At 40.8% G+C, this 12,169-nt stretch overlaps 1 protein-coding gene across 3 annotated transcripts in view; it reads left to right on the top strand.

Moving 5' to 3' along the window:
• The window catches only part of ALDH1A2 (aldehyde dehydrogenase 1 family member A2), a 60,470-nt gene that overhangs the window by 33,366 nt on the left and 14,935 nt on the right, over window positions 1-12,169 (top strand). For all 3 annotated transcript variants that reach the window (XM_075431852.1, XM_075431853.1, XM_009935684.2), the window contains exons 5-7: window positions 2,106-2,167; window positions 4,907-5,035; window positions 5,166-5,279. In XM_075431852.1, coding sequence (XP_075287967.1) covers window positions 2,106-2,167; window positions 4,907-5,035; window positions 5,166-5,279 — 305 coding nt within the window. The remainder of the gene's footprint in view (window positions 1-2,105; window positions 2,168-4,906; window positions 5,036-5,165; window positions 5,280-12,169) is intronic.

The raw sequence follows: 12,169 nt of genomic DNA on the forward strand, positions 1-12,169 counted from the left end.
CTCAGGTTTCTACTGAGCAAATCCTGTAAAGTGGATGTATAGAAATAAGCAGACCTGAAAATAAGTTATTTCTAATCAAACTCAAGTTGAAGCATTTACTTAAACCCAAGCAGCTTTATGGATTAACCCATTTATTGTTACCAGATGTATAGCACAGGACATTGCAGCAGGTTCCCCAAATGTCCTCTCCGCTGTGAGGTTAGGCCTCTCTCCAATACTGAACAAGGCTGGCTGCAGCTCAAGGCCGAACGGGGTAGAGGCCGCAGCTGCCCCCATGCACTCGCACCATGGGAAGGAAAGCACATACCTCTGTGGTGGACAGTGACAACGGGAGCAAAAGCACTGTAATATCCCCTCCTCTTGCTCCCTTCCTCCGTCTGACCACTTCCTGTCCCTGTAAATCATCTCCAGTCATTGAGCCGAGGTAACCTTCACATCATTATCACACACTTAGTTGAAATTATTTTTCTAAGTAAAGAGACTCAAGTTTTTCTAGATGACCAAGCACTACAGGCCAAGGGGCACATTCAGCTCATGCCTTTAGCATAGCTCTTCCCTCAGCTGTAGCCTCACTGAAAAACGTTAGACATAAACTCAGAGGTGGTTTGAGCCTGGGCTAGTTTATACAGCTACAAGACTCAATTTAGGTACAAAGTGCTGTAAAACTGCTTTGCACAGATGCAGGCCAAGCACATTAACAAAGCTGATGGTTAGACAATACCTTAACTGGTCCCCCCACAGAGCAGGTCATTTTCCCGCTCTTTATCAATTGGGAAGAAACTGGCATCGTATCACAGCAGGTACGCCCAGACCACAGGCAAGTGCTGAAGCAACAACAACCGTGCAGCGTCGTGCAAGAGCAGGAATTCCATTAGCCCCCAGCAGTCCCTTATGCCAGCTGTGCACAACGAGCCAGCACAGAGCCCTGCCGCTCTGAGCAGGCCGGGCCACGGGAAAGGGTCCTGCAGACCACAGGCCTGACTCCAAGTCACAGAGCTGTTTGTTGCAAGACCTCACTCAGGCTGCCCTGAGCTCAACAGTGCTTTAGTTAAGAACTGCAGGTCTAGTGTAGCACTCACTTTAATGCTGCCTCTCACCCCTGGAGTTTTTTGCCATTTTTGTTCATCAGGACATTAAAAATAATTACCAGATCAGAGAGTTAATGAAGTAATTCCCTTTAGCTTCATACAATCCACACCTGCTGTTTGTGAACATGCAGTCTGCTTTTCCTGCATCTTTATTGTTAGGATCTTTCTTAGTCCATATTATTATTTCTGTCAAAAGTCCCATGAGAAAAGCCTGTAATTTCCAAGTTTCCAGTGACTTGGTCCCTTTGTTTATTTATTCACCTCCACCTTGCACAAAAGGTTTGTGAAAACTTTTGTTATTCTCTGTTGTTCGGTTTTCTAGCCGCATCCAACTTTTCCCTGTCAACGTAAACTGACTGACTATTTAGCTTGAGGCCATTTCTGATACAGGCCTTGTTCTACAAGTCAGCTATCACAGCATGGCTATATGATGACCACTGTGTCCTCCTTAGCATTTTCTTCTGCAGTAAATTATGCTCAATTACATATCAGTCACAGGATTCCCCTCTTTGTTTCACATCTACAGAGTGTGGTATACCATTCCATTATTTCAAACTGCCTGTGTCTTCAGTGGAAGATGAGATGTATGTTACTCTATTATCCCACGTCTGCTTGTACATGTACCTTTGTACTGCTGTGTTCCAGTCATGCCTTACAGGAAATTGCCTTTGTGACTCTTCCTTCACTTCTCTCACCCTGAAATCAGTATAGGCCAGTAAGAGGCTTCCTTGCTACTGCCCTTTTTTGTGCAGTGCAGCTTGCCCTCTTTCCCAAGGAACAAAGCAGGTTACTTTCTGATAGGATGCCTGCTTCCTTTGTTCTACAGAAAGAACAATTAGGTTGCTCCTAAACCTAGGTTTCCCATGCTGGCTCATGAAAAAACATTGCCATGACTTCTTTATTTCTTTTACTGCCATCAAAGGCTGATCCTTAGAGCTTTTTCCCCCCCCTCTATTTTTTTTTTTTGTTCTGCCAAGTCAAACTGTACTTGAGAGTAACCATGCTCATCTGTTTCAGATGGAGATTATTTTACGTTTACAAGACACGAACCCATCGGAGTGTGTGGACAGATCATCCCTGTGAGTATCTCTACTAGCGCTTTCTATTTATTTTCATTTGAACCAGCTCTCTTTAAAGACACATAAAACATGGTCCTCAGCTATGTGTGTTTTCCATTACGAAAAAAGCTGAGCTCATATTGTTGACATATCTTTAACAGCCTCCCTGCAAATGCTTATTTGAACATGCTAATAGGGTTTAGGCTCTGTTATTAGGAGTTAAGTTCTCAAGTCATAGAATTCTCATGTTTAAACCAAGCAAAGCAAAACACAGTGTTAATATGCTGTCAGTGGTTATGGATGTTCACACAACTTATGGAAAATTGATGCTTTGCTATGGTAGTCTTTTTATTTATTTAGTTTTTACTGTGATTTAACAGGCTCCTCAGTTCCTGGGAGAATGTGATGCATTTTAATTCCATTCTTTCCTGCTATTTCTTTTACAAGGCTGGAAGAGTAAAGGAAACTCCAGGAGACATATCTTTACAATTAGCATCGTGTAGCTAATAAAAGACATGAAATGTTTGTTTAATTTGTTATGACAGAGAAACACAGCATTTCATCAAATCTAGTACTCCCCCTACACCCCAATATACATCCTTAATATACTCTTGCTGAACACTGCATGGGAATTACACTGAGAAGCTAGCTTTTTCAGAACCAGTTAACCAGCTTTGGCAGAAGTGTCAACGGAGGCTCACATATAGCTATTAAAATACTGTGTGGAAGCTTTTTTCTTTGACAAAGCACCGGGGAACTAATCAGGACATTCCCTGAAATTTTTGTTGCTGTTTGTTTTTTATTTTGTTCATTTTAACCACAAAGCCACTAAAGAGCAATATGCAGCAATTCTATGAAAAGACGAGCAGCCGGGCAAGATTACTTCAACAATGTTAAGACCTTTGTCCCTATTTATATTTGTTGTTATTTCATGTCTTTGTTGAGGGGTGGCTATTCTGTTTGGCACTCCGCAGAAACTCAGAGAAACACGCAAATGACTCAGAGAGTTCGTGGTTACACCTGTCCTGCAAACACCTATGTACTCTTCTAACTTGACTCGCGAGCGGTTCTTATGAATGAATGATTCCATGGCTCTGTCCCCATTCTTCAGCCAAGCACACAGATAAGCATTTGCAAAATGACAACCCCAACACCTAATCCCAAAGTTGCTAGACATCTCGTAGGCTTGTCTCATCAAGCTTAACTGACAGATCTGTTGAAGAAGCTTGGCCACAGGCTGAAGATCATGCCAAAAGCAAGATTGATTTAGTTTAGATTTGTAAAACACTTTGTTCAGGGTGCCCAGCCACCTACCGTACTTGTTCATTCTTCCCCCAAGTTTGTCCTCCAAAACTTCAACATGGCTGTTCTACGCAGCTAGTCTAACACTGCTGCTGATCTGTTACATGTTTCTTCCACAGCTACCAGTCACAGAGTACAGCCCCTGGGCCACTGCATGCACTTAGCCATTGTACTAGCAAATATGTTATTACAAAAATAAAATTAAACAGCAAGCCTTACACTAAACTCCTCATCCTCTTTCACATCCTAGCTTCCATCAAAACATATGCTCTTTGGCAGCTCTGTAGCATAAACAGGGATATATACTACCCTATAAAACTCCTCAGAGCTCTCCTTGCAATACCATTAGAAGTGCAGGCTGTCAGCACACTGTTGGCCCTATAACTCCCCGCCCAGGTTTATATACTGGAGATGGAATTAAAACATCACTTTGTCTCCGGAGTTTATAAACAACTGAGGGAGTAAAAAATTGGGTGTTCGGTGAAGGAAAGACAGTTGTGTATTTTTTCAAGCTAGCCAGGGGCTAGAGAGATGTCTGTGAGAGTGGCAGCTGATACACATCAGGCAGTAGCATGTTCTGGCCAGTGGCTGACTCTTTGTGACTGATATTTTCTATATTCTTTCCAAAGGAGATTATTATATGCATTTATAAGAGTGACCGTGCAAACGCAGTTATTTTCTTACTCTGGCATTTCCACCAAAATCAGCGGCACTATCCCCTTAGCCTGTTAGGATCAGGCCTTGATGTGGAAAGGCTTGTTACTCTTATCTTTATCCACAACTTGTTTATGCATCAAACTAATGTAACTCACTACATCTTCTGCTGTAGTTAAATGAAGTTGAAATTAATGATACAAAATTTTGTATCAGTAAAGAGTGTTTCTCAACTTGTTTTCTACTGTTCTTTTAATGTCTTCCATACAAATTGCTCAGAAAGAATTTTTCAAGAAAATAAAATGTTTGACCGAGCATTGACATTTATGGGGTTTTTATTCTAATCTTGTCAATTAAGGATTATATAATTTTAAGTGTAAATTTTATGTCTTAAAATATATTCAGGGATAGGAAATTTACATCCAAAAATGCTTCAGTGTGAACAAACAGTTCTTTCCAAATGTATCACAAGCAAGAATTTGTCATTGGGGAATTAAAAGTACCAATTGCAAAACAGTAAATGAAATGAAAAGTTGTGACTAAAAAAATTAACAGGTAACAGAGATTCTTTTATGAAGACTGTGGGTGGGGGCTGTATTTCTTTGAAGAGGAGACAAAGAACTAAAAGGTCACTGTTGTCTCTTTCTTAATGGCAGTAATTAAAAAAAAAATCCTTGCTTTGTGCTGGGAAAGATTTATGTTGAGGATCAGCCTGAGAAATAAGTGAGGTAGCAGCTTGACATCGTGAAAACAAAACACCACTGCAATATTTTTCCATCTATCAACTTCTATATTTTCCTACAGTGGAACTTCCCCCTGCTGATGTTTGCATGGAAGATTGCTCCAGCTCTCTGCTGTGGCAATACAGTAGTTATTAAACCTGCAGAACAAACACCACTCAGCGCTCTCTATATGGGAGCCCTCATCAAGGAGGTAAGAGTAATTGACAGGAATAATGTCTCTGTCTCTCTTTGTGGGGAAGGAACTACCAGCACATGCCTGGTTTAACATGCTGTCAGTTTTCATAAGTCATGCTTCCCTTCATTCATTGCTGTTTTGACAGGCTGGCTTTCCACCAGGAGTTGTCAATATTTTGCCAGGTTTTGGTCCAATTGTTGGTGCAGCCATAGCATCTCATGTTGGCATTGATAAAATTGCTTTCACTGGATCCACTGAGGTAAGAGGATTCATGGATACATTTCTGTACCATGTGAGTAAATACTTATGGAGACAGTATTAAATCCTTGTGCTACATTTCTCACTGGCACTGAGTAAAAGAGCTACATCTAAGCAACAGTGGTCTGTCCTTCCCAGCTAAACTTACGTACTGCAGTACTTCCAAAGCAGGAATGGCTTCTTTCCTCTGGCCCCTGCTGTGCTCGGCACCTCAGCACAGGAGATATGCCTGGAAAAATATTGCTGGGATTTCCTGTGGGCTTATGAGGATGTGAATCACATGCAAGTAGGCAGAACATCCCATCTATATCACAGCACGCACAAATGCTGCTTTAGCATCCATAATTTGTGTATCTTGGCGTACTTGGGGAAAAGGGGGGAGAAGAGGGGGGCAAACTGGGGCAAATGTAATTCAGCTTTGATGCTGCATTCAAGTATACTGAGCATGAAGCGGAGGTCTCAACAGGAAGGAGCGCACAGAGAAAATGAGATTGTCCAAGGGGTCTGTTCCCAAAATGATGGAAAGAAGCTAGCCAGAAGATAAAGGGAGTCAGTCATCTTCTGGATGCCAAAATGTCCTGCTATGATTCTATAATGTAGATGTTACAGGGAAGGTTCAGTCTGAAGACAAAGGCTGTAAGAAAGAGTAACAAATCCCTCAAAACTCACATCGTGTCTCGCTCCCAAATATGTGCAAAGCCAGCTGTTATCAGGGTTGGGGTGGGGGTGATAGAGGTACTCCAGACTGAAGTCACAGGAGAAGGGGCCTTATCTCATTGTCTGAAGGCAGACAGAAAGGAATCTCAGTGGGAGCTTCAGGGCTGGTTATATTTAGAGAGTGCTAAACCCAGCCCTTTTCAATTCAAAATCTGACAAACTATTGTATGGAGGGAGCTAAACCCCAGGGATCCTGCCTCTCTTTGATAAGTTCGACTCCCACTCGTGGCAGTTGAGTCTTTATGCATCCCAGGGATACTCACTCTTCACAGCAAGTCAATTTGGTTTTGATTTGAGTCGATAAATTCACTGACCAAGCAGCCCTACTAGATATGTGTGGGTATCTCGCTGGTGGGCCCAGGGACTGCAGAGCCCAGCTCAATAATTTAAAATAAATTATTCTGGTGGAATTATCCTGTAATCGAGTTTGGAAGTCACCATACACAAGCCTAAATTACCAGTAAAATGTAGCTGCAGCTGTATGCCTAATTTGCACACATACATTTGTTCTGCAATCACTATATGCCTGTACATGAATTTTTTATGGCAATTATGGATTATAATATACACAGGTTACATTCTAAGTGAATGGCAACATCAGATTTCAGATTATTCTGTGGAATTAGTCTAGTCATTACATCTCCTGTAACCAATTTATATTAGCATCCTGGAATATCGAAAACTTTAATATGAGCTGATTACCCGCCATAAATTAAGTTGAAACAATTGTTTTCATAAAGATATGTGGTCTCCATTTAAGATAAATATTCTATTGTACAGGATGTTGCACTGTTTGGAGGAGGAAAAATACAGATGGGTTAGGTTTCAAAGTTGTCTTTTGTAGCCAAAATAAATTTTTATTGTAGTTCCAGACAGCTTTAGTTTTAATAGGCGTTTAAACTCAAAAGCTGTGGGTTTTATACTAACTCAGTGCCTACCTTTAAAAGCCTTACTAATAGGAAGTGAAAAGCATTACAGAGATGAAAAAGCAATTCTCTAAGAACCTAAAGCAAGAACAGATGGAACGTTTTAATGCAGAGTTAGTGTAAACTATTCCATATTGTTTCTGATTTCCTGTAACACTGAATTTTTGTAACAGCAAGTCAACATTGTAACATTTTAAACACAATGCTGCGATATGAGCTGTACTATAAAGTCTTTGACTTCTCCAAAACAGATTTAAATTTCTAATGAGAAAATAATGGAAGTATTTTGTGTCTCTGGTCTTGTCTGAGGCGTGTCAACTGTACACTCTAGCGATGTGGATTTCCGATAGGCATCAGATATATAAATTCCACGATATTAACTTCCATTCCCCCGTTTCATCCAGGTGTTAGTTAAGGCAGTTAATACTTTAAACGTGAGCAAGTTAATGATAAAACATATCAGTATAAAAACACAGATCTTCAAGTTTAGATGTCTGAAGTACAGGTTTTTCTCAAGTTTCCACCATGAAGTTCTTTTGGAAAAAAATATAAATCCTCTACCTTTGAAGAACATGCTTATGGCTAATGAAAACTCCCCATTTGCCTATAAAAATCACAAAACCCAGGCTATTATTATCTACTTCCTGCAAAGTTTTTTTAAAAGCAGAAAACAGGCTGCTCTTCCTACAAGAAATATTAATGCTAATGTTTTCCAAAATTTCTAGAACCCAATCCATAGAAATACGAGCCAAAAGGCCAAGTTCATGACCTTAACTCAATAAAGCCTGACATAGCCACACCGAAGAGCCATCAAGCCTAGCACCTTATCTTGCAGCACAACCAGTAACAGATGCTTATAGATGAAGAGAGCATGTGTAGAGTGATCCCTTCCTTGCTGTAGCCTCATAGCTTCTGGTAATCTACAGTTTAAAGACTTCCTGAGCCCGAAGGTGCATGTGGACAATTGTATTTAATAGCAACCAATGGTCTTGTCATCTATGCATTAGTCCAGTACTTCTTGAAACTCCTGACTCTTGCGAGGCCTCAAGCCCATGCCTATGCAACGACAACCCATAAGTCTAATTTATGACACTGATTTCTAATTTATGATGCTGGTCCAGTTTGCACTCTCTGTTTCTCTTCTGTGTCTTCAGTTCTCTAGTGCTTTGAAAATTAAGTACTACTGTTTACTTCTCACACACTCCCCCCCAGATAATATGTGAAAAATCATAGAGAGCTCTCTTTCTCTGTGGTACCATCACTATTTGATTCCCCTTCTCACCCCTTTTCCTTCTGACCCCTCCTTTTATGGGTTAGCTCACACACATTAAAATAGTCTGCCAGCTCTTTAACCCCATAGCCTGCCTGCTTCTTACGAAACACCCTCCCATGGATCACCTCCTCTCCCACTCCCCTGGTGCATGGCTCTCAACACTTGTTCCTCTACAGCTCCCTAGGAATGGTTCTGCAGACACCCGGCAGGCTATGAATTTCACTTTGACAACCGTCACACTGAAAGAAAGAAAATCATACTGAGTATGAAAGCAAGCCTAAAAATATGGTGCCTTCTTAGATTCCAGCAGCTTTCTTGGCTTCTCTGCTTGCTTTGGTTCGTACTCTTCAGCAGCTTGTTTGGCATGAGCATTTTAACAAAAGTGTTTATTTTTACTGTGTTGGTTTTAGTGAACCAGGGCTAATCCATGGTCCTCCTTAATTATGGCAATCTTCTCTCAGGCTTCATTGACACGTTTTTTCCTCATCTTCTACAATTAGATGAAACTTCAACTGCCAAAACCAATCTTTCCTCCAGCCAATCTGACCATGTCAACACTTGCTCCTATCCCTTTCCTACCTTCCCTTGAAAGCCCATAATCAATTTAAATATCTCATTACATCTTACTGTATTTCTCCTCCATCCTTCTGGTCCCTAGCTGTAGGGTGAAACTCTCACTCACCAGGACCTTGGGAGTGGTTCTGTAAAGCTCGGCTATCGCCCATACTATCCCAGTTGTTCACTATACATGCCTTTCCCTTTTACTTTGCCCCTCTCTGCCTCAGCTTCTTCACTGTTCCATGTATTCCTGTCTATCTGAGTTCGCTTCAAAAAATTACTAGCAACAACTAATTAAAATAAAACTCAGTCATTAATATTTTCTGAGCTTAAGAACAGATCCAAACTCAGGATGTCTGGCTTACCCACATGTCTGCTGTTGGGCTGCAGAGCTCAGAAGTACAGGGGAGGTTATACAAGTCTCTTCCCCAGTTACATGAACAGTTGACCTTATTTATTTCCAAGACAAGTGGTGATGAGGGACAATTTTTACACACATCAGAAATGCAGAGAGGTTCTTCATATGACCTTCTTGTTTTCTGAAAGAAATTTTGCTAAGTAGCAAAGGTGAGAGACCTTCAAATAGCAGAGAAAAGCAGCCATCAGAAGCTGCTTTACTCTTCATTTGCCTTTATTTCCACTCAGATCTGTGAATTCAGTTACAGGCTTTGCAAATACAGCCATTTTGACTGCTGTGAGCTTCCTGGCCATGTCTGTACGTGTGTGCTCCACTTGAACAGGAACTGCATACCTGTAAGTTCCTGGTGCACTTGGAGTTGTTGGGTGCAGTATGTTCTGGGCTTAAGGTCAGCGGTGATTATGGAGAGCAAGAAGTTACATATATAAAAATATGTGCATTTAAAGGACTGACTGGATTAAAATTTGTATTTTGCTTGTTGCAAAAGTTTAATGAGTTCTAATAACTTCTGTTCAAAACCAAATGTGTTACCTCCAAATCAGAGTGGCTTACAACTCTCTCTAGTTGTTAAACTCTCTCCAGATGAGAATTATAGATAGCACGCAAAACATTTGAAGCCCTGTCCAACCAGAAATATATCCTAAGTGGCTGGTTTCCACTTTGTTCAAAACATGATCCATTAAAATGCAGACAGATTAAAGATAGGATTCAGGTCTGTGTTCATGCAGTTCTGTAGAGTAACCCACATAAATATCCAACAAATTGGTTTGGATGCCTGTGTAAACAAAAGGTCTATAAACAACTGCAATAAACCCCAGCTAAAGAGTCTGCATTCTGCTTGGCAGAATGTTTTCTTTATGCACTTAGATTAACAAACCATGATCTCATCATTAGTCAACAAGATACTAGAGAGACCATCAAAGCAAACTACAGGAGAGTTGAGACTGATTCATGCCAAACAAATGTTTGCAGCTAACAGCTGTATTACCACTGATTCTAATTTACTCAGCAGGATTCTCCTTTCATTTCCGAAGTGAGATGAATGTCACAGTGTATGATGTAGACAGAATGTCTACCTGCTGCAATGAGTTGTGTCAGCTCTCCTTGGTCACACAATCTCTTGCTGGTTTTGGATGTCATGAAGAATTACATCCCGGCATTTTCTACTTTAGCAAGAAGAATCCTAAAGGCGATTTGACCTGTTCGGAGAAGGCTGTTAGATTACCATGCTACACACATGCCCTGTTCAACATAAGGAGGATTTAGGAAGGCTAGCTTATCATTCATTCCTGCTTCTGCTGAATCTTTGTGATCACATCTTGGACAGCTTGTGCCTCCCGAACGAAAAGTAGTTGTTTCCCTTTTCCTTCCTTGGTGTTTTTAGTAGAATTTAGAGAGCTGTTCTTGGACAACTGTTGTGCCTCTTTGCCTGTAAAAGATACATGTCAAAAGGATTTGCCTTCTTAAACGGAAACAAATAGGGTGGTGTATCAGCCCTGTCAAAGTTAACAAGAGTTTAGGCATGGACTTCCACGGGACCAGGATTCAACCCATGGAACAAACGAGCCATTTACAGCTTAGCATTCTATCCAGGAATTTCTGTTTGAGATTGCCTTTTTACTTGTGCAGCACTATTCACTATGCTCTTTTCAGGGCTACTCCTCACACAGGGCACTGCACAGTCAAATAAAGCTGCTCTTCTTCATGTCAGTATTTCAAAATTCACTTGTCTTTGCTGGAGACACACCCTGAATTTGCCATGCAGTCCTAAAATGTTTCTCAGAAAGACTTTGCATAAAATCTGGAATTTTAAAAAAATCAATGTAAGGAGCAGCATGGGTTTGGAGGTTTTGCCAAAACACTGATATCCAGTGCATCAATAGCTGGGGAGAGAAAACTACAATTCCAGAAAACATAGAAAATTTCTGTCTGATGACACAATCTCACCAAAACTTAAGCAATCTCTTGTAACTTAAAACTCTATTCTTCAGATATGCTCTCAATAATTCAAGAAAGGTATAATAGCAAAGATGGGCAGCCCGGCTACTTAAAATGTCCAAGTAACTGAAGATGTATGTCTCCTCTGTCAATTTTTGCACTGTTCATGGAATCTTTTAATCTACATAGCTTCCTGTGCAGTCTTACCTTCACAGTCTTGCTGTGGCAGTGTGCAAGAAAATTACCTGCTGTTCAGGTAGATTGCTGTTCCCTACATTCAGGTGTTCCCAAATGACTGACTTAACGTATATCTGTGATCAAAGGAAGGGTCAGAGCAGAGGAGAAGACAGACATTCTGACAGAGCTGTAGAGGAAGTATCACAAACTATGGAGGTTTGTTTTTGACTGTTGAGACTTCCAGTGCTTTAACAGTAATGGGCAAACACACCTGTACCATTTAGAAACATTGATTTCTGTCTGAAAACAGAAAATTAAGAGAACGTGAAAGGCAACAGACTTTTGAATTTCTGCACAAAGTATTTAAAATGTGACTGCATAAGCTTCCTCTTGAAGGAGACATTAAACTTCCAAACACAGAAGGCAAAAATAAGCAACAATCAAATGTTTTATATCATGATATGCTCTCAATGCCTAATGTCATACAGTTCACAGTCCAGAAACAGATCCTTCCAGGATTATTCTTCAAATAGCTTTTTTGCACAGGGGTGCTGCAAAACGCTTCTTTAACCTTTTTTATTGTTGTTCTTCTGAATAACAGATTGTTTTCTTTGAGATGGGCCAAATTGCATCTGCCTCAGCGTCCATGCAGCTTACAAGGTTATGGTACTTCACAAGCTATCCAGGGATACTCCCGATATCAATCTTGAAGCCTATTCAAAATAAGGATGGGGAGTCAGGGCTTTCTCTGCCAACATTCCTGCTGAATAATCGCACAGCTCCATTATCTGTGGGGGAGTCCTCTCTTCCAGTGTTCCCTCGCAAGGCTGTACTGCCTGTTGGGAGCGCACAGATATAGCTGAGAGACACCACAGGAAGCATGT

The sequence above is a fragment of the Opisthocomus hoazin genome, chromosome 10 (genome assembly GCF_030867145.1).
Source record: "Opisthocomus hoazin isolate bOpiHoa1 chromosome 10, bOpiHoa1.hap1, whole genome shotgun sequence".
Lineage (NCBI taxonomy): Eukaryota > Metazoa > Chordata > Aves > Opisthocomiformes > Opisthocomidae > Opisthocomus > Opisthocomus hoazin.